This window comes from Cuculus canorus, chromosome 3, assembly GCF_017976375.1.
Source record: "Cuculus canorus isolate bCucCan1 chromosome 3, bCucCan1.pri, whole genome shotgun sequence".
NCBI lineage: Eukaryota > Metazoa > Chordata > Aves > Cuculiformes > Cuculidae > Cuculus > Cuculus canorus.
Window position 1 is genome coordinate 27,298,197 of NC_071403.1, and position 22,205 is coordinate 27,320,401.

Sequence of the window (22,205 nt, forward strand, 5' to 3'; positions counted from 1 at the left end):
CGGAAGCCCAGGTAATACACACCTCTCAGCTGTGAATGCAGCTTAGCATAGCTTCTTGCCTATACCTTTGTCATAATACTGATCTTTGCCTGAATATAGTATTTTAAGCACCTAATGGGCATCAGGCTCCAAGTCAGCTAACTGATTTAGCTGAGGCACAAAGGGTGGTGGATGGCTTCAAGAAACAGGGCACACTACTCACAAATTAGACAATTAATATTAATTAAGCCCCTGTGGGTCAGATCTTCCTGACATAATAGTATTAGAGCAGATTCAGATACGTTTATTAAATGGGGAAACAGTATCAGCTCCTCTTTATATTTGATAAGCTTCCTTCAAGATTCAGAGAGCACTTAGGATTCACCGAAGTCAGAATAAGTTACTTATACCATGTCCCCTCCTAATTCTTAGAGGTATTCTCATTAATTAAAATGCATTCCTGAAAATTTTTCCTATCTAGGACAATCATAGTGTTTAAAATGTAGAAAAACAGACAAAAATTGCATATTGGTAGCTATATTTTAAACCAAAAAAAATCTTCACATAATAAATACATCTTATGCACATTAACTTCAAATTTACTTCAGAAAGCTATTTACAATATAAATAATTATAAATGGGAACACTTTGCAAGATATCGTTGACATAGCTAAATTGTGTTTCCTACATTACATTCCAAAGGAAAACTTCGAATTACAGATGTTATGCTACAATGTCACTAGACTTTATACGTTGCAAGGCATGGCATTTGAAATGCTGGCAATCTGTGTCTTTTTTTTTCCATAAATATAACCCATCAGTTTAAAGAAAACACAAAGTACTTCATTATGTCTCAAGTGCTGTTTTTCACCAGATTAGTATATATTTTATTCATTGAAATATTTACTTTGGGACAAAGTAGCAGTGCCTTAAATGTACTTATCCTAATAAAGTTTATTTCCTTACAATTGTAAAGGTGCTAATGTTTTATAATGTATAAACATGATTATTTCTTGCACTTCTAAACTCCCCAATGTATCGGTAGCTGAAAAGCAAAAAATAAAGACAATCTAAACTGTAATAAATAAAAATGTTTAAAAAACTGTGATTTGAATCCTAGAACAACAGGAAATCTTGAGAACTCCATGTGACAGGGGAGTTAAATATTGAATACAACCAGGAAAAATAGGAGTTTTTTCCTTCCTGTAGTTCATCTTTTATTTCAAATACAGCTTCATAAATGGATTCATTCATAAACTACCTCTTTTCAGAAAGGGATGTATTCCTAGCAATGTAGAGCCAGACTTATTCACAGAACTCTTCTATACGTAAGCTAAATGCCACAGTGAAGTTTAACCTCACGTCTTTTCTTTTTTTCATTGATAACTGCTCTAAGGATATGTGGAATGGACACATTAGTGCTCTCACTGTTCTGAACAGAAGACTAATATTTTTCATCTTCAGGATAATAGCTAAACCCTCAGCTACATCTCTAGCAGGCTTTAACTAACACCAAACTGGAGGGTTAACGAAAAAAAAGTGTGGATTTGATTTGGTTTGGTTTTTCTGTTGTTGGTTTGGTGGGGTTTTTTTTTTGGCTTCTCAGTGCATACAGTTGAAATATTATCAATACTAACTGCAAGTAAAATAAAACAAGTTCTTCTCCACATTGTGGAGGTGTCTGGAGCTAATCCAGTACATCTACACCAATGTTCGTTTGCCATTGTTCCTAATAACAAAGGGTGTATTGCCTTTAGAGTCTTAAATGTTTTAAGTAAACTTGCAACTCATGGAAAGACCAGAGCCTGAATCCACTTGCCGTTAGACATTAGCTACAGCCATCTTAAAACAGACACAGATAGGTCTAATCCTGGAACCATGTTGTATAATCCCCATTATTCACGGCTTTGTATGCAGAACGTCTGAAACCAATGTGTATGCCACAGCTTTTTTCCTTGAAAGGTTAACTGACTTTTGCAACAGTCAGTCTGATTTTCTGGAGTGGCTGCACCTTTTCCAGAAATACTATGCAATTTTTTGGTTTTTTCCAACTCGCTCAGGATGTTCACATAAATGAACATATGGTGGTTACCATAGTCAGGGATATTAATGAATAAATGCTGCATGTCCAGAGGTAAAAATGAGATTCAGATAAGAGTAATTAAAAGAGTTTTAAAGCGCACAAAAGCCATTTAAATCGTAAGAAATACTTCCAGGGCTCTTTGCTGCACAGTTGCACTCATTTTTTCAAAGCATGTATAAATAACCTCCGTTACAGAAAAAAAAGCCATTAGAGCTATTACTTTCCATAGTAATACATAGTATTACTTTCCATAGCTTCCACAGTCACATCCTGAGACTTAAAAAATGAAATTACAAACCCCAAACCTACTGTCAGTTCACAAGTCAGCTTTTTAACCCTTACACTTATTAAGTAGTACCTAACTCCACAAATATTCCCATTTGAGTCAATGGGACACATTGCTGAGTAAGGTTCTTCTTCTATTCTTCTTCTTCTATTTAAGAACCGCTGTGTAAATTTGTCCAAATTACAAACTCCATGCCCCTGGAGTGCAATTTTGTGTAAAGAAGAGAGATCTTTTTTGCTTCTTTGAACAAAAGAGATATATTAAAATCATAATGCACCAAATTCATAATGCACATAAATCGTAATGCATTGCCCACTGATATCAATAAGAAATGGTTGGAAAGAGCTGTGGTCACCCTGTATTTGGAGTATCTACAAAATACTGATTTGGTGTTCATGGCAAAACACTGTTACATCAGAGAAATGATGCAACGCAGCAATCTATATTGTTTCTGTTCCAAAACGCAACCTACATGCCTTCTTTAAAGTGATGACCTTTAGCTAGTGTAATACATTTGAAATGTATTTGGTACAAATGCCTTGTATTTTCCAGTTTTGCAAAATATCTCATCTCATCTTCTCTGATTTAGAAAAGGAAGAAACAAAAGAAAATATATCCTTCAAGGATACTAAATAAAAATCTGAATTAAATAAATATGCAATGGAAAAAAATAAGCTTTACATCATATCGAAAAGTACATGTAATATGAGCTGCAGTGATATTATACGCTATAATTAAGATTGCAAACTTGCTTTTATGTAGTATGTAGCACACAGAGTCTATGTTTACAACAGTCAATGCTTTCTGTCGATTAAGAAGAAATTCCTGGCTATCTAAAAAAGCAGGATGGCAAATTAGGTCACAAAAGGTGTTTGTTTCCAGCAGACTGTACTGAAGTGCTAAGGAGTGTCGGTTGCTAGAATCCCATTAGTAGAGTGAATGTCAGCCTTTGCTTGTAGCACAACACTGCTGCATGTACAGACATCTCTACTGATGTAGTCCACTCATTACAATGCATTTTGCTGCATTTGTCATTGCAATGGACTGGAACTACTGAAAATAGGACAAATAACTACAGTTTGGGAAGTTTTACTCTGGAATCACAGGAATGGGGAATTTTTATTGCATAGCACACTGGGGTTTTTTCCTAGGTGAAAACACATAGAGTACAAGCATCCTATACTGTGCCTATTTGTTTTATAAGTCTTCTATTTTTCAAAAGTGCTTGTCAGAATGCAAATACAACAGTGCCCAAACTGTGGTTTCCTGACTGCTTGTGGCCATGAGACCACAGCCAGGGGACTGCAGCTGGTCTGCAGATCTCTATTGCCTTCTAATTAAAAGCTTGATAACAAGAGTGTTTGGTGACCCAGAGAAACTTGGGTGTTGACAAAAGCGCATTCATACAAACAGTTCAGGAAACTCTTCTGTAATAAAAAATAATAGAGACACTGAGACTTATTTTTTCTATGTAGTAGTAGGGATAATATGATACTATGTTATTCTACTCTAATTTGCTTTGCAAATCGTATTTTAATACTGTACAATGAGACTCCAAATACAAGTTTATTCATATTATTCATAGGAATAAGTGAAATAAATACGTATCCAGAATTAGATTTATCAAAAATACTCTCTCATTCCTATGCTTTAGGAATATATACAATTGTTGGGCTGAAAGAAGTCCATTTTGGTCCATTCTTTCCTCTGAGTTAACAGTTGTCAATGTTTTTCTTCCCTTTAATTATTAGCATTGATTTTATCTTCAAACAAACAAGCAACCCAAAATCTCTAGCTGCTTCTCTTTATGACTTTGTTATTCATTTGGCACTTAGTCAAATAAATTTCTTGCCAATTCATTTTGTTCTCATTTTGCCTTGGCTAACATTCAATGCCCTGTCTCTCATTTGTGCCGCTAGTTCAACTAGTTTTAGACCATTATTTATCTTTCCTCTGCGCAGAGCTTGGTGCACACCAGTGACATTCCCCCTTACTTTTTTTCCCCCTCACAAAGATGACAGACCCAGTTTCTTTAAAGTTTTTATTAGATCTTTTAGACTCTTTATCTTTTGCTGAGCTCTGCTCCACCTTTTCTAATATGAGCTTTAGATAATAAAGACCAGACTGTGTTGCTCTTCCTTGTGTTCAACGTACATTTCACCAGGAGTGATCACAATGCAGTCAACAGAGATTGCTTATGGAGTAAGGTACTACTCAATTCAAGATTCACAATCTGTCTTGGAGTGATCAGGACTATACACAACATTCCAAGTTCAGAGAGGTAATTTCCTCTGCTTTCAAGTACATCTCAACCTACGTGGCTCATAATGTTATTATTTAGCTTTTGCTTCTGATTACTTTTATTTGAAAATAGATATTTTTAACCCACCCATAACATGCCGGTTTATATTTAGTCCCATTGATGACTCCATCCCATATGCTGAGCTTCTTAATGTTACAAATGAAGCTAGACTTAGTGCTGATCTCATTTTAGTAACCACCTCAAGTTCCTTTTCCTCCATTTTTTTGTAATAGGGAGCGGGGTGCTGCTCCTGTTGCAGTCAAATTTGAAACTTCATATAAATGCCATACGAAGAAGGACAGGCCTAGCAACTGTGCCTACAACTGCCCTATTTTACTTTTCCTAGCATATGCTTTTTATTCTCTCTTTTCCAATCAATTAGTGTCTCTTTGTTCATGAGATAATTAAAAATTGCAAAAAGTTTCTCTGCCTCTTTTGATGTGTTCTATAACTCTAGCACAGGCCCTGATATTATCAGCATTATAAATTCAACTGAATTTCTTGGAAACCTGTTTTCCCTCAGTAATTTTTTATACACATATGACTGATTTTGATATCCCTAATATGTTCTGATAGTCATCAAATTTTCTGTTGCAAGAAAGAAAAGAATGCATTTCTCTTTTGCAAAGTCATACCTATTGCTTTACTATATGTCAGAGTACTTACACTTTTCTATATTTTTTTAATTTACTCCAAAACTTTATCAGAAATAGGACAAACCACTATGGAGTTGTCTGTTCTCAACTCCCATATTTTTACATTTATGCAATTACCTTTGTATTTTACAGCAAAATTTCTATGGTTCTATTGAGTTCCTTCTGTGTTTCAAATTAATTCTTATTATTCAGCCACTTAGAACCACTTTTCTGTATTTTATAATTATTACCATATGGCATATATAGCCATAGTGTTAAATGTGTTTATCTTGGACCACTCCTAATTCCAGCCTGTTCTCCTTGTTTCTCTTAACAATTTTCTTCCATTTCACTCCACTTCCCACCTTGTGCAACTTTTTAAGTATATGAGGACTATCTCCCATCTCTACATCAAGACAACCAAGCCCTATGTATCTCTCAAAACTATAATGAGAAAGGCCCTCTTTCTTTTAAATGCAGTAGAAGTAAATATTTGATCGCACTAATCATAAGGATACTGCTCATTTCACTCGTTTCAGATCAAGCATATGTAAATAGCTATGCATGTGAGTACACAAGGAATAATGATTTGAGGATTTCTCTCTTCTTTCTCCCTTTTTTGATTTTTGCATTGGTTAATCATGTACGCTTTATATCATGGAGCAGCATAACACATTTGGCCATTAGGAATTAAACAGATCTCCAGAAGTATGCATTTTGATGTGTATTGCAAAGGAACACATTCCAACTTTCTGCGTAACAAGAATGCATAGCAGCTTTGTTGGCTGCGACCTGTGGGGCACATGCAGTTCAGAAGGTCTGCGCTTAGCAACATTTCCAGAAAATGGAACCTCTTACACAATGTGCATAAATTTCTCTGCTAGCCTGGACAAGCACTCCCTGCCTAGATCACTTCCATCCTTCTCACCTTGCATGGCACCAACTTTGATTTTAGCTTCATTCACTCTAACTCTGCTTGCAGTGCATTTTTATTTTTTAAAAGTAGTGTGTGTTAACTAACTTATCCCGCCAAATCTTAGGTTATTCTTTCTAGTGCACTGTGGTACATCAAATGCTGGTAACAACAAGGGCATGAAAACATATAATATCTTCCAATTAGTTCTCACATGTTATATTTTAAAGCACAATTTTTTTAGAAAAAAATTGTCAGCTTCCATTGGTAATAATAACAGATGTTCCCTTGTGTCCTTGTGCTGGATCTTGCTGCATCCTTAAGTGAGAAGTCACATCAAAGTGTGATCCATTACAGCCTAGTGAATAGTTTCTAATGGTTTCAGCATCATATAGATGCTCCAGGGCATATCCAGTTAATGTGTAAGCGTGCTTATCAAAGTACTGCCTATGGGAGCTGTAATAATTTGGAGAGGCTGCTGGGTGGTCCCCTGAGGTCTGATGAGGGGACATGTCTGAATGCAGGTAGTCTTTAGCTAGTACCAAACTAGATTTTGATATTCGGTCAGAATTGGGGCTGCTTATCCTAGACAGTGTTGTGGGGCTGTTGTCATAGTCATTCTCATGTGGGCTCATAATCTTTCCATCTCGTTGCTGGATATGTTCACAGGGAGGAGTGTTGGCAACCGTTGGGACACGGCAGACATCCCCTGCCAACTGCTGCTGAGGGTAGTTTGCAAAACAGATAGTATGCTTCTTCCCTGTGCCATTAATGGAGACCAGTGGATCAGGGGTCGTTTTCCTCAGCTGTAGTCTGTTTTCTTCCTCTTTAATCATTTGCTGGGTGGCTCTTATTAGAGTTTCAATTTTGCTGGGCTCATGTGGACTGCTCTGATATTGCTCAGTACGGTATCGGTCGCCTGATTCACTGGCAGAACCAGGATCAGGTGAACTAACGACACTGTCCTCATCCCAATGTCCTCTCCCTAGGAAAGAGAGAAAGGGTACAAGCATTGAGATTGAAGGAAGTGAGCATTTTGAAGATCATGTATTCGGAACTTTATTTCACGGACTGAAAAACAAGACAGAAGTAAGCAATTAATAACAAAGTCACCAAAAATTACCGTGGTAGACCCCTTGCTTTTCAGTGAGCGCTTCTAGTTTCCAGTGTCTGCACATGGAACAAGTAACGCAGCTGAAAATGTACAAAGAAGAGATCTAAGCACCTTGACACAGACATTCAGTGCTATCCAAGATGCTCTAGGGTAACCAAGCATCTGCACAGCCCCAGCAGGTATGACACCAACTCTATAAGAACTCTGTGCCTTCTGGAGCAGCTAGAGGCCAGGCGGGGTACCCTAGGGCATGTCAAAATGCCCTCGACACCAACGTTCAGGCCCCTGACTGCTCACTGCCTCCTTGCATTAACAAAGTTTGAGTTAATTGGGGCCACGATGAAAATAAAAATCTCAAGGAATTATAAACGTACACCATTCCAGCATGTCTTCTTAGGCCATTCCAGGAGATAAAACATAGAGACAGCATTGTGGAATAGTTCATGGCCCTATAGTGACTTTACGCACATTACACAATAAATAAACACCAGTAATGAAACAGTTCTGCTTTAGAAGCATAACAACCTGTAGCTGTTACACGTGGTTACTGCAAAAATGCGTCATAGCCCAACACATAAATATGTGCTGTATAAAACTTTTAGAATGGAAAAATATAACTATATTTTTACCTCTCTTTAAAAATAAGGCCCATAGATATATCAGAGATGTTCAGCTTGCATGTAGCTGAAAGGACAGAATCAGACCTGTCAATCCTCACTAGGAAGAAAGTGAGCGACCCCCAAACCTGAACAGCCAGCTAAGGCCACACTATAATAGAGGGCTTGATAAAGGATTTGCTGAGATGTGTGCCTGCAGAAGGGCACCTGTTGGGCTTGCACAAATTATTTAAGCATGCCTGTGCCTCAATACCTACACAGTCCTCTCTGGGGATGAGGCCCATTGGATTGGTTGACAGGACTCCTCAAGGGAAATCCATTTTCAGGCTAGCACAAGTAGTTTCCCCTGCTCTGTGCTGGGTCAAGGCACACTGATCTGTTTCCGCTGCAGACCATTACTCTTGTGTTGCACAGCTCATGACAAAAGTCAGAGTTGTGTTTTTATAATAACGGTATCCTGCCATTTGCAGGAGGAAGTACTGCATTGTGGAGTATCTCAGGAGCATAAATTTATCGTTCATGTCATTCACGTCGAAATGCCAGGGCCTGGAGGAGGAAGCGAGGTCCAGCCACCAGAGCATATGGTGCGTAAGGTACACTGTGGCACACTTGGGAGCTGGTTAGCCACAGTTCTAAACCATGTGCTCAGTTTGTCTTACTGCACAGACTAGATCTCCAGAGTCCCAGACTTCTTAAGTGTGACTAGAAACATGTGGGCTCATACACAATATCCAGGGCCTGCCATATTGGTCAGCTAATTGTCATAATTGTAAGGTGACTCCGAGACAGAACTACCAGAAAATACATTACGAGAACAGAAAAGGGAGGAAATATTTTCTGCCCAAAGAAACCGCTCTGACAGCAATGTTCACAGAGTATTGTCAAAAAGAACTTCATTTGTGGAAGGCCAAAGTATGAAACTGCCTAAATCTGAATGAAAATGGCACATTTGAAAGAGAAAATGAGATGTTCCTCTCCTCAACTAAGACCAACATGTCAGGTTTGACCCCCAAGGCAACATGCAAACTGAAGGCCTACTGAAATATTTAAGACTTGATACAATAAAGAAAATTACTGTAGCACCTGCAATTACAGCAAAACAAAAGCACAAATTAAAATTAAATTATATTATACTTTGGCACTGATTATCCTTGATAGAGGTAGGGAACAAACATTTAACACTTTTGTATTTGTACCTCCAAATGCTATTTCTACATTACTGTCTTTCTATGCTCAGCAAGAATTATCATTAATAAAATAATTACCATTAATAAAATTTGCCAGGGAATTTATTATACTTTGCTCAGTTGTATTTTTTTGAGAAGAAAAAGCTAGAGAAGCACAAGTATAACAGAAGTAAAGAACAGACACGAGGAAGGAGGTGTGTTCTCACAGTCCTCGTTAGCAAGATTTAGGGCTCATTTTCTTCCCTCATTTTTCCTTTGACTGTTTCCTAGAACTTGCTATTTAATTATTTTTCTAACCTGAACATAATTTTCCTCAGAGTAGATTAAAATAGCACAATCCTTTTTTATTTCCAAAGCCTCATTCTACAAGTCTGATGGTTGGATTGGATGATCTTAGAAGTAAGCTCAACCAATCCTTTCTAACCTTAATGATTCTATGATTCTAACTCAGTGAAATGTCAATTAGCTTTTATGAGTTCTTCAGATACAACCTGTGTTTTGACAGATTATTTTAGTAGAAAATCTTTTTTTTTCTTTTTTTTTTAATTTACTGCATCTATCCTTACAAACTTGAACTCCAACTTTTGGGTCAGTTGCAGTCATTCAACTCTCAGCCTACCCTTTAAAAGTAAGAACCTTCAGATTTTTCTAAACCCAAGATCAGACTGTCACTGTGACTTTTTTATTAGCTTAAGACTCTGAAGATGTGCTAATGCACTGAGTTTGCAGTCTGATAGACACCAAACAAGGCTTCACACTTGGTGCTGAAAGGATAGAGAGATTCAAATTGGCTAAGAATTATATCTTCTGAAACCAAAAGCAAATGTTTGTTTGAATTACAAACTTAAAATAAAAATAAAGAGCAAATCTTACAGAATCTAGGAATAATCAGTTCAGAGAAAAAAAGTTATTTGGAGAACAATTTCTCCAAAGACTTTAAAGATTATTTAATAGGATTTAATTTTTTGCTAAATATATTCCATTCAAAGTAGTTTGATATTAAGTCAAATAAATAACAGATTCTATGAAGTGTATCATTTTGCTTATATTTTTAATACCATCCTTAACTCTCACCAGTCAGATATTTCTACCTTAGTTTCACAGATTAAAAAAATATACAACAAAAATATACTTTGCTGCATATAAACGAGATTGTCAAACTTAACCTTGCAATCTCTAAGCCAAGGACATACATCAAGACTCTCTCTCATTTTCTGTCTCTCACATAAATAGTTGCATGTTGCTTTATCTGAGATGGTGTCATTTCTGCAAAGCATTGTTATCTCTTACCATGAATTCTGTGCACAGACGTTATGTGGGGCATGCTGTTTTCATAGGCTTCTCTGCTTTCGGGGGATGACTTAGTCAGGGGTAATGCTGAACGAGAACCCCACCAGCTCTCCCTTCCCGGCTGTGGCGTGCCAAGGAAATACCGGCCAGCTTCACATCTGCCTCCCTCACAGGCCTGGGTGTGGAAATGTCTGTCATCGTTCAGCCTGGAGTGATCGAGTGCAAAACCATAGCAGAGAGCACTGCGGTCTGAGTACTGTCTGTAGGCACAGGAGACATCGTGGTGCTGGGAGCTCGGTCTGTCCACGGGCTCCAGTAGCTGCGGAGAAGCTGTATCTGTCAGGGGGCTCCCACCCCACTGGCTCTCATGATCAGACTCGGATCTCTCAGTGTGAAATCCAGAATACTGCAAAACAGGAGAAGCAGCAGGGAAATTACTATGCCTGGGTGAAATCTGCAAGTAACTACGCTGAAAAGACAAAGTATGCATGTGATAGGGTGTTTTTTGTGAGCATGCCCAAATCTCTGCACCTTCTGATTGGAATCCTCATCCTTTCCTGTACAACACTTTGTAATAAGCTCATAGATGACAGAACAGACTTCAGGAAAGTCTAAAGCATTGCATGTAGACCCTTAATAGCTATCTCCTTTACGATGTGTAATATCAGGCTCAGCAAGATCAATGTTGTAATTCGATATTTCTTGAATATGTCCAGGTTTTTCTTATTACTTTGAAAGCCAGTGCTCAGCAATGGTCCCCCAGCGCTCCTTGGTAAAACACTTTCAAAGAAGACTGAAGTAACACTGCTCCTGGAACATTCTCACATGTCAAATTGAACCTGAATATGTTCATAAGTTCTTTTTCTAAGATTTCCTTCTCTTTTACTCATGTTTCGGTTGTTGTTGGATTTCTTTTCTTACCTGGAGTGGTATCTTGGAACATTTTTCCTCCTATTAGCAGAGAAAAGAAAGCCTCCTGTAGATCCTGGAACTACCAACTCTACTACAGAGTTCCAAAGTGATGGCACGTTGGCATGAAGTTAAAAATCACAGCTCTGTTGCAGTGTGGGAACAAGGAAAATCCAGAACTTGTTTGCCAGAAAAAGCTAACCTCTAGCCAAGGCAGGCAGAGCAGGCATTTGACACCCTCACTAAGCAGGACACTCCCAACACAGAAGTAGCTAGCAGGCAGTTGGCAAAGCAGAGAAAATAGGATCATGGGTGTTTGTTTAGAGAGAAGTAAGAGTTCAGTTAAATGTCATAGATTTCTAGGCATTCATAATTAATGTTTCAAACTTTTAGGTACTTTGGGGGTGGGGGGCAAGAAAAAGAAGGAAAGAATGTTTATTAAACCTCCTAGGATTTAGCTATCTCATTTTAAAATCTTTTTATTTATTGGAACTGTCAAACTTCACGGAACATCTTTAAATCAATTTCACCCATGATTATGAATTGGGATGAGACCAAAGCTGTACATGCTCACCTCTTCAGTACTGCACACTCATGTCACAAATCAATGCATTACAACATGAAACCTTGGAATTCTCCCACTCCACCATTCACCTTCCAGATGCCCACTCCGCCTTTTCTTTTAATAGGCCTCTCTCCTGAAAACATAAACTTACCTTCCTTTTCATTAGATTAAGTTGCTATGAAACTCTTCATTATCAGCCAGGATTGAAATTTATGCACTTATCAATTGAAAGTACCGACCAGATGTTTGACTTACAGAAACTTAAGCCATCTGTGCAACTTTAGTAGTGGTTTTTGCGTTTAATTGGATATTTCTTCAGTATTTCAGTTTATATATGTTAATACTGTTTGTTAACATATATTGTTAAAATATACTGTTTGTTAACAATAGATTATTTAAAGGAACGAAAGAGAGAAAGAGAAAGAAAGAAAGAAAGAAAGAAAGAAAGAAAGAAAGAAAGAAAGAAAGAAAGAAAGAAAGAAAGAAAGAAAGTATCATGGCTTCGAGGATCTGAATTATACTTTGTTATTATTACTTTTGTTATTACTTTTGTTTCCAGAAGAAAATTTCTAGACAAAAAGCCTAGCTGTAGATATGGAGGCGATCAGTGAGTTACCATCACCGTATGCATTGCAAGGTTTTGGAGATGAAAAGAAAAATCTAATTTTGCATGGAGGTAAGAGAGTTACAGAGACACAAAAAAAAAGTTCTTTTAAATGCCAGTAACTCAGCATACATTAACCAGGAACTTTAGTCAACCATCACAGTGTTACGTGACCAACCAGAATGTCCAACTCTCCTATTATGCTTTCAGATCCAGTGCCCTCAGACTGCTTAGTCACAAAGATATCCTTATAAAAACCTAATGAATTATTGTAAATTTTTTGGCAAAAATATATTGATAAAATTAAGTTTACAATGAAAAAAAATGAATTATTAACAAGGCTTTTACAATTAAAATTCAGTTAAAATGGGAATTCATAGAAGGAAAACTATTTTTGTACCTGGTTTTAATTTTAGAATTATTTTTGGGGCTCTTCTTAGACTTGATTTATATAAAATAGATCTTTTAATTTAAAAAGTTAAGCTGAAATGTAAGATAATAAAAGCATAAATGCAAGTATAAAAATGTTAAAAGTTCTTTTTTTTCTTATTAAAAACAAAACTCAGTATATATTTCATAAGGAGGACAAGAGAAATTAATTTCTAATAATATTATAATGAAATTTAATTTTTTTTGACAATTTATGATTATAGTAAATGCCAGAGATCCTTTCAAACCGAAAAGTCTTTATTTCATTTCTCTCTACCAGATATTCTTTTAGTTCTTTTTTTTCTAAGAACACATCATAGTCCAACAAAACTGCTCTTGAAGAGAATTTCTCCATTTAACAGAAAACTTAGTTAATTTTTTTTAGTCTTGAATCTAACTACAAAGGATTCAATTGTGCAGGCCTTCATGCACTTTTATTAAAGAAGGGGAAAACATTTCAAAGGGTACATGTTCAGTATATCAGAAATGCACCATGTAATGTCATATAATCATATAGTCAAGACCAACAATATTTCATGCATATTCTCATACTTGATGTAAATGATGTCTATTTGAGATCTGAGCGCCGCTAGGCTATAGGCAGAATTAAATTAACACAGTGAATTGCTTGTGGCCCATATTATCTACCAAGGTTTGATGTGACTTCTTACTCTTAATGTACCATATAAGCAGACATAGGCCAAAAATACATCTCATTCCCTTTAAAGCTAATCATATCTCTGTTTGGCTTTGCCAGGCTGCCTCTACCACTGCAGTCCTACTACTGCCTCTTCTGGGAATCTGATGTTGACAGGTGGAGATTCCAAATACGGGTATGCATGAGGTGCTAATGGGGGACAGAAATTAAAGGATGATCAAAGATACTGCTTTGCTGAAACAGGAGTGGAAACACTATCTCTCAAGTCAGTATTAGGCTCCCATATGTCAAGTGATGAAAGACTATAGAAAATGGAATTAGATTTAATGAAAATTAAGCCAAATTAAAATTAGTGATTTTTTTTTTTTAAATCTTAGTTTTGCCTCACCAGAAATGTTTTCCTTTCTGCTTTTTTTTTTGACTGTTGACACCTATCAGGCGGAATTTATTATTTTAGGGTTTTTTGACAAAGTCTAACCAGCAGGCAGAAGTTAAATATGATAAGGGATTTCAGACAGGCAGTATCTGAAATACCTTCAGATGATTTCTGAATTGTCTTCTGCCATAAGCAACAACAGTAAATAAATTCAGTGATCGTCTATCTGGTTCCTGGAAACTGAATTGCCACCCAGATGCTAGAAATGACTTCCAGTGTGCTAATCCAGCGTACCATTGCAGTAAGAGTACACCAGCAGGATTAGCACTAGCAGAAGGGGACTCTTGGTTATCATTGATGCTCTTTCCACTCTGAAATAAAAACTTCAGGATGGACGAAGGGACAAGGAAAATAGGAAAAAAATCAGTTCCACGACCAAGAATAGCTCACTTTATGAAAGCCTATGGAAGTGTATTAGGCCAGTAGACAACTGTAATATTTCTCGGATGATTTTCTTTGGCCTGACCTTTAATTCCCACAGAGGTCTCACTAGCCTGAACACTCATCCTATCATATGCAGCAACATCAGCCTGCTTCACACACTGTGCCAGATGTTCAAACAATAGATGCTATAGATATCCAATTTTCTGGCAGCCTGTTCAGTTTTTTATCATTATAAACATTAAATATATAGTGAAACCCTCTCAGAGTCCTCTTTTCCATGAAAAACTTTCACTGCATCAGCATTAGCAGTTTTCCTCTTGATTTGTGTCTTAACCATGAGAAAAAAAATCACAGATGCAAGCTGCATTGTACTAAGAACATATGCATGCTTTTAAATCACTTTTATCTTACTTTTTACTGATGTAATCCTGAAATGTAAAATATGTTCTTTTTGCATTCACTGTTATAGGCAGAACAGATGGTGAAAGGCTTAGATTAAAGTAATACAGCATGTCCATTAAAATAACCCCCACTGCTGGTGACTCTCCACCAGATCAGGAGTTATGTTTACTATAAAAAGAGGGTTTTGCTTTGCTTTTGATACACTGGCAGTTGCCAAAGCTTTAGGCTATAGGAAGAGATGAAAAAAAATTTTAAAAAAAGAAAGAAAAAATTAAGGCTGACAAATTCAGCCTGGTTCTGTTATATTTACTTTTACAAGTGTTATGTCGGGAGAGGCAAAAATTGTAGAATTAATGTAGATTATCTGTTTAAAGTAGCTATTAAATCCATTTAACTCCAAAATCTATTGAGTTCGCAGTTATTGATATAAATCTACTACAAAAGGCTACTACTACTTCCAAAAATAAACTATTTCTATTAGAGGCAGACAACAGAAAATTTAAAATATTTTCTCCCATTAATCATTAATAGGAGATTAAACTCCAAAGCAGTTGTTCAGATGATCACAATTAAAATGTTTTTCTAATCTAGTTGCCATTTCCTGCGTACAGTAAAAATGAGATCCAGGGTTAGCTTTTGGGAACACAAAATAAATGAGGTCCAGGGCTAGATTTTGGGAGCACCTCACAATGATTATTATTAAGGGGAAAGACTACATGCATCTTTCAACTAGCTCACAATCCCCTTTTTCTGCAAACCTATCAGGTCTTCATCTCTGCTGATTTTTCACCTCCTCTTTCAGCTCTCCACCTCTTTGGTAGGACAAGACTAGAAGAACGCTGTTCAAAGAGTCTGGGAAAATCCTGCAGCTGTGTCATGAATTTAAGGTTGCTGTCCTCTCTTCTTGTGCTTTTCTTGCCTGAGGCTAGTTTCACAGAACTCGTGAGGCCACTGTAGTAATGTCAGTCAGTGTTAATTAGATGCTGACGAATGACTCAAATTTAATGAACTCAGTTTTTGTTTAAAGAGTCTACAAGTGCCGTATTACACTGTGTCTGGGTTTTGCCAAAGATTTGAGGAAAAAAAAGGTTAACGTTGTCTTAGGTGAGCAAAACATCCACCTTTTGCCCTAGTAGTACACACTCAGATGAAATTTATTAACATGGTTTTCATACAGTTCACATCTCATGTAACACTCCTAGGGGGACATGACTGCCAAGGGAGAGGATATGAGCATATGATTCCATTTTCTCTTCAATACTGGCGCAAAGAAAATGGTAAGCGGAAAAGAAATGAAAAAGATAAAAAGAAAAAGTACATTTAAAGTCTCCTACTTCCCCTTAGCTTTAAGAAGTGCTTCGCCTACCGCTGTTATTTTAATAATAAACTACCTGTTTCCTTCCTCCATCAAAACCCATGCCCCCACTTTTCAGTCGTGGCTTTTGAGTCACACTCTAATTCTCTGCAGTGACTGGCAAACTACGTGGCCTGGAGACCGAGGGACGCAGGCCACACAACCTGCTGCGTGTTCTTCACAACAGAGTTTCTTAGTCTTTCAACAGTTTATTCAGTGGTGGAGAAGCATGAAAGGGATGCAAAGTCAAGCTGCCAGCGTTGCTCGTGGTGATGTGCTACAATGAATGGTATGACCATTTTTCAAGATATTGGCAACCAGCACAGCTGCTTCTTTTTGAATGATGAAATCTGTGACACTACTGCCAGGCAGTTGGTAACGAGGGCGCAATGAGGATGCAAAAAGAATCTGACGACTAAACATCAGCTTTCAGACAACAATCCCTGATAAACCAACAGTCTCAACGCTACACTGCTAGTTCAGGATTTTTTCTGGTAGCAAGTAGAATAAGAAGGTACTGATCACATTCTCAGAAAGCAAATTGATGTGGGAGGACAAGTCTTCATGTGGGATTGTCTTGCTAGCAAATGAGGACTTTTGAAAGGACTGTATAAGGGGAGGTGAAAGGTAATTTCAGTAAATCAAAGATAGTGATCTTAAAAATCTGATTTAGAATTGGTTGTAGATATCTTTCCCCAGCTCTTTAAAGCAATTCTATTACAATTGTTTGGTGTCGCATATTCAAGAGAAAGACTCTTTGACAACCCACTGAAACACATATGAACAAATGATTAAACAGCAAGAGCTATAACTACCTCTGTCAAAATTAGATTCTTAAGCTTAAGAATCTGAGTTTATATCTAGACACTCAGTCAAATATTCCCTGTGTCAAAAACAGATGTCATTTAACTGAAATTCTTAACCTTGGTACTTTCAAGGGGGAAAAGTAAGAAAACAGGAAGTGCTGTAGACACTTGGACTGACACTATACACTCTTAGAGGTGAATTTAGGAGACAAACTGTAATCATCAAGGTCATTATCAGTTAAATATTGACCTAAACTCTTTAAAAATACATAGCTGTTCAATGTTACATCATGAATGCATACATTTATATCCACTGTGTGGTGGTATAAGGGCAGTAAGACTTGCATTATTATTTAGTAAACATAATAGTTATTTCAACAAACAGATCTATTTGAGCTAAAGGGTTGACAATGTAAATATTCAAGTGTTGCGGCATTGTCCGCAGAAATCAGTTCCATAAATGTATTAGGTTAACTCCAGTTCAGAGACTTGATCAAGTCTGGTCCATTCTCCAACCGGGGACATGTTCCTTACACATGACACCTGAAAATGAAATCTGGGAAATTATCTGCTGAACACCAATGGCCATCTCCTAGAGCTCTTTCCCTTTCAAAACTTTGTGCGTAGAAAAGCTTTCTTATTCCAGTTCAGCAAGTTAGCTTGCTCCTTTCCCTCCTCAAAACTCACTCCTCTTGACTGAGATTTCAGTATTAAACCACTGTCATACATCTGGCAGCTTTCTAGATACATTGGAATTACTAAAGAAAAAGTAAGAGAAAGCAAGCTTTCTCAAATGGCAAAACCCACAATCCTCTGAAACCCAGTATTTCAAAACCAATATTTTCACTTGTCCTTCTGTCCACTCCTCATTAAGTCTGAGCACTGCACTGTTATTGTTGATGATGATTTATTACGCATGCTGAAACATAAATGTTTCCAGTGTTTTAGAAAGAGTTTAAAGTAACAAATTCCTCTCCCAAGATCTCGTAACCTGTTATCCTCTATTACTTTTGAGTAACATGTTCTTTGGCCTATTCTAATTACTTGGGTGAAATAGCAGTCAAAATCAAGATATTAAAAACAATTAATTTTTTTTTTTTTTTTAGAGACAACTACCTGTGCGTATGGTGATGTCCTTGATTTTGACTTTGTGTTCGAGAGGCGAGATTTGCTTCCCTTTCTATTATCTGTTATGGTCGGAGTAGAATTTGCATATGAGAATGCCGGCTTGGTAGCTGTGACCTGATCCAGGGAGAGCTGTAGTCCTTTATATTCGGTATCCCTATATAAAAGGCAAAAGTGAAAAACAAACTCACTTCATGTCTTAATGGGAAACATTCCTTCTTTCTTAGTGGGGAGTGGAAAAAAAATATATTTTTAAGGAGAAATAATAAAACTATCCAAGGCAAGCCAGTATATCCCCCTAATACACATAAGCAGTATATCTTACTAAACAATAGCACTATTTTTATACTGAAAATATGATTGCATTTTGCATCCAACTGTTATCATCCTGATCTATTTTCTTCAGTAATAAAAAGCAATAGGATAGAAATTTCTGAGATTTATATTACAGTCCTGCGTTGGTCACAGAGCTAAGCAGCAAATAGGATACATTTTCCTCAAAACTGTACGACTACATACTTACCATATGTGTATACGCGCATGTGTGTGTGTTCATGCATTGGGGTGTGTGCACATAACAGCCTACATGGATGAATAAACAAATGTATCCAAAGAATTATTTTTTAATGGAAAACACTTCATTTTCAAGGTTATATTTTTCATTGTTCACAAGTTTTCAGGTGATTGGTGCCAATTTTTGAATTTTTCTTCTTCTCTGAGTCTTGTGAGTGCTTATTCCTCAGTTTGCAGTTTTTAAACTGAAAGAGTTTACCAGTCACAGAAAACAGATAAATAAATACAAATCTTGTGATTTAAATGGTCTGTCTCCCACTCACAAAATACTGGAAGTTTCCTATGGGGAGCTAGATACAATGGCAGTTTGTGAATCTCAGTGTCAGTTTCATCAAACTTTTTAATGAATACATAAAAGTAAGGAAAACTGACATTACTCACAATGTCTTACTAAGCACAATGAGGACATATGCATTGGACTGCACTCCTCTGCACACATCTGCATGTCTGCTGATACCCAGGACAGTAAGAAATGAGCTTTCCAGCTTTCATGTAGTCATACGGAATCTGTTCTGACAATGATTTATTAAAAGAGAGCAAAGCAAGAGTTTCTTCCTGACCTACCTACCTGGAGGAAAAAAGGAAGGATTCATGGTTTTTCTCATCCTTTGTGTTAATTATCTAAGAAGTAGGAGAGTAAGGGAAGAATAATGCTTCTCTTATGCAGTCAAGGAGGCAACGTATTCATTCACACATAGCTCCATACTCCATCTAAACCCAAAGGCTCATCTTTAATGAATTATACTAGTAATAAACTGTTCACCTAGCTTTAGCAACAATATTTTGTTCTACACTCACACTTATATTGATGTAAGCTGCAACAGCCTAATGCTTTTTAGAAAGGAACAGCACCACAAACTAAGCATATCATAGCTTAGAACACTGAAATGCTTTCAGATAAAAGTCAAGGGGAGAAGGATGAATTTGAAAAATCACTAAAATAAATTAAATAGAATGAAACTTTTAACAGCCACAGATAAACCTGCAGAACAGACAAATTAGTTCACGCCAGTTCTACACAAAAATACTTTGTGCCTGATATAAAACAAAATTGTAGGTTTAAGAGGTTTAGGGGTTTTTACAATGCAGACAATGTGTACATATCTACGTATATGTAACACATGGAAGTTAATCACCTGATATTAGAACTCTGCTGACTACTCTGTTTCCAGTCCGTAGAACACAGAGACTGGACAAGTATAATTAATGCTTTGTAATGTGAAATTACTTCTTAATGAGGTAATTTTTTCAAATTTTGGCTTTAATATAGATAAGACTTTGCTATATTTGCTATAATATTTACTTTTCAAATATCTTTCCTGCAGTGAAAGCATCTGGATACAGGGATTTTCTTTGGCGTATTTGAAAGGTAAAGCTCATCCACCTATTTTGAAACTGCTAAACTTCCCTGTGCTCACTCTCAAATCTTCCATCCAGACACCTTGATTTGACATGCAAAGCATCTACCTATCTCCATAATTGAGTCCTGCCAAATTATCTTCCTGTAATACGAAACTTCAGAAACAAAGGATGTCAATCAATCTTCATATTTAACAAGTACAGTTGCATGAGTTATTATCAGTAGTCCTGGAAAAACTATCAGTCTCATCCTGATATACACACTTCTCCAGACTATTTGATTATAAGAAAAGAAAGGGTCCTGTGGTCGTGGTGTCAGATGCCTCCAGAAATGAAAATTAATCAAGTCTAAGTAGGTGAGTTGTTCACTGCTTTAGGGATATGAGGAAGTTCTATTTAGTTTTTGAACCTACCAACCCTTTTGCCTCCCTTTTTGCTGAACAACCCATTGCTCTTCACTCCTTCTGTTACCTCTGCATCTCTGGTATATGTCACCCTGTAACAGACTGCTGGTCTTTTACGACACTGGAAGAGTTGTAAAAAATAGAACAAAACACCACTCCAGTATTCAGACCACAGACCATCACTCTAACACTATTTGCCTGCTGTTACTATCTGCATAAAGGCCAAGCATTCAAATCATAGAGACTACACTGTGTAACACTTCTAGGTCACAGGAATCTAAATAAAACCAGGCAAACTAGGCTGCCCAAGACCTTGCATGCCATTCTGTGTTTTTTCTAAGTTTTTTGTGCCCTTTATGTGTCTTTTCTAAGTTCTTGGTATAATTATAGCGAGGACTCACTTTCCCGGAATAAAACACATTAGAATAAACACTACAAACTGGTATTTGCATCCAGTTGCTTAGACAGTAGCACCATTAAACAAAAGGATAAGAAGAAAACTATCTGCAGATCTTGCTGTTGAATGTAAAGTTTCCCCTTAGAAAAAGAACACATCTGCACTCTCCTTGCAGGTGAAACATCTGGAATTTTTTGCATTACCAAGGCATGATTCAACACTATCTCAAGCCTATCCTAGCACAGCAACCCTTCATAGAAGCCAAGATGGACACCAGAACACTAATAGTAACAGGCAAAAAAAACATACCAGAAGTTTTTTTTTAAAAAAAAAAAAAGCAAAGAAAACTTTGAGGAAGGGTGCTGTGTTCTCAATGCCAGATGCAGAAGATGTTCACCAAGAAAAGAAATCATTTTAGCATATCCATGTGCACTGTCAGTCAAAGGAACAGAGGAACTGGGGCTCCTAGTGGTACACAAACTACAGACTGAAGTTCTGACAACTTCCTGGAGGAATTATAAAATTTTTGCCAACCCTGGAACTGTAGCCTTCAGATTCTTGCTCTCAGATACCTCAGTCCTCTATTACACAGTCTCAGCAATACAGTAGTACTGCATCTTGTGTTCTGCACGTAGTTCAGAAAAAGGTAGTGGATAAGAACCTCTTCCTCCAAGGTCCTTGCACAGGGATCCATACAATCCACATCCACCTACATGAGACTACCAAGAGAGAGTGATATGGCATGTATTCAATTCCTAAAAGTATGTTTCTGACAATCTACTATTTATCTCATTTTCTGATGCAACTATCATCACTATAAAACATCAGAATAACTACAGGAAATTAGCCCTTAAATTAAGAACAGATGAGTCAAACTGAATCCAGACAAGACCAAAGTGATGCTTCTTTGCAGAGGGTAACACATTGAAGACCTCTACCTTTTCATGATGGGAAACAGCCATTCTTTCCACAGTTGGATGGAAATTCTAGGTTCTCTTTGACTCCTCAAAACACTTGGATGTATATGCTTTTGGTAGCATATGCTTCCAAATATGTATTATTTCTCATCTCTCTTGTCCCTCCCTACCATATGAGAATGTAGCCAGTATGTTCAATGTATCAAGCACCTACAGACTTGATTACCATGCTTCACTGTAAGTGAAAAGAAATCAGAAGACAAAGCAAAAAATCATCTGCTACAATATGCTGTTGCTTCCCATTGTCTTCTCATATCTAACTCCCGCAAGCATTTCCACCCTGTGCCATGCTGCTGGCTCTTCCAATGCTTATTATAAGGCTTGAGCCTATTTTGAAACCATGAATTGATGTATTAGATCTAGTAACATGAAAAAACCTCAATCGATGGTTATGCAACTGCAATAAAGCACCTGAAA

At 37.0% G+C, this 22,205-nt stretch overlaps 1 protein-coding gene across 2 annotated transcripts in view; it reads right to left on the minus strand.

Annotated features, from left to right (window-relative positions):
• Positions 1-566: 566 nt before the first annotated feature.
• Positions 567-22,205, minus strand: part of SIM1 (SIM bHLH transcription factor 1) — a 54,253-nt gene continuing 32,614 nt past the window's right edge. For both annotated transcript variants that reach the window (XM_054063755.1, XM_054063754.1), the window contains exons 10-12: positions 18,070-18,235; positions 10,407-10,812; positions 567-7,183 (exon numbers count right to left, since the gene is read on the minus strand). In XM_054063755.1, coding sequence (XP_053919730.1) covers positions 6,453-7,183; positions 10,407-10,812; positions 18,070-18,235 — 1,303 coding nt within the window. In that variant the 3' untranslated portion in view covers positions 567-6,452. The remainder of the gene's footprint in view (positions 7,184-10,406; positions 10,813-18,069; positions 18,236-22,205) is intronic.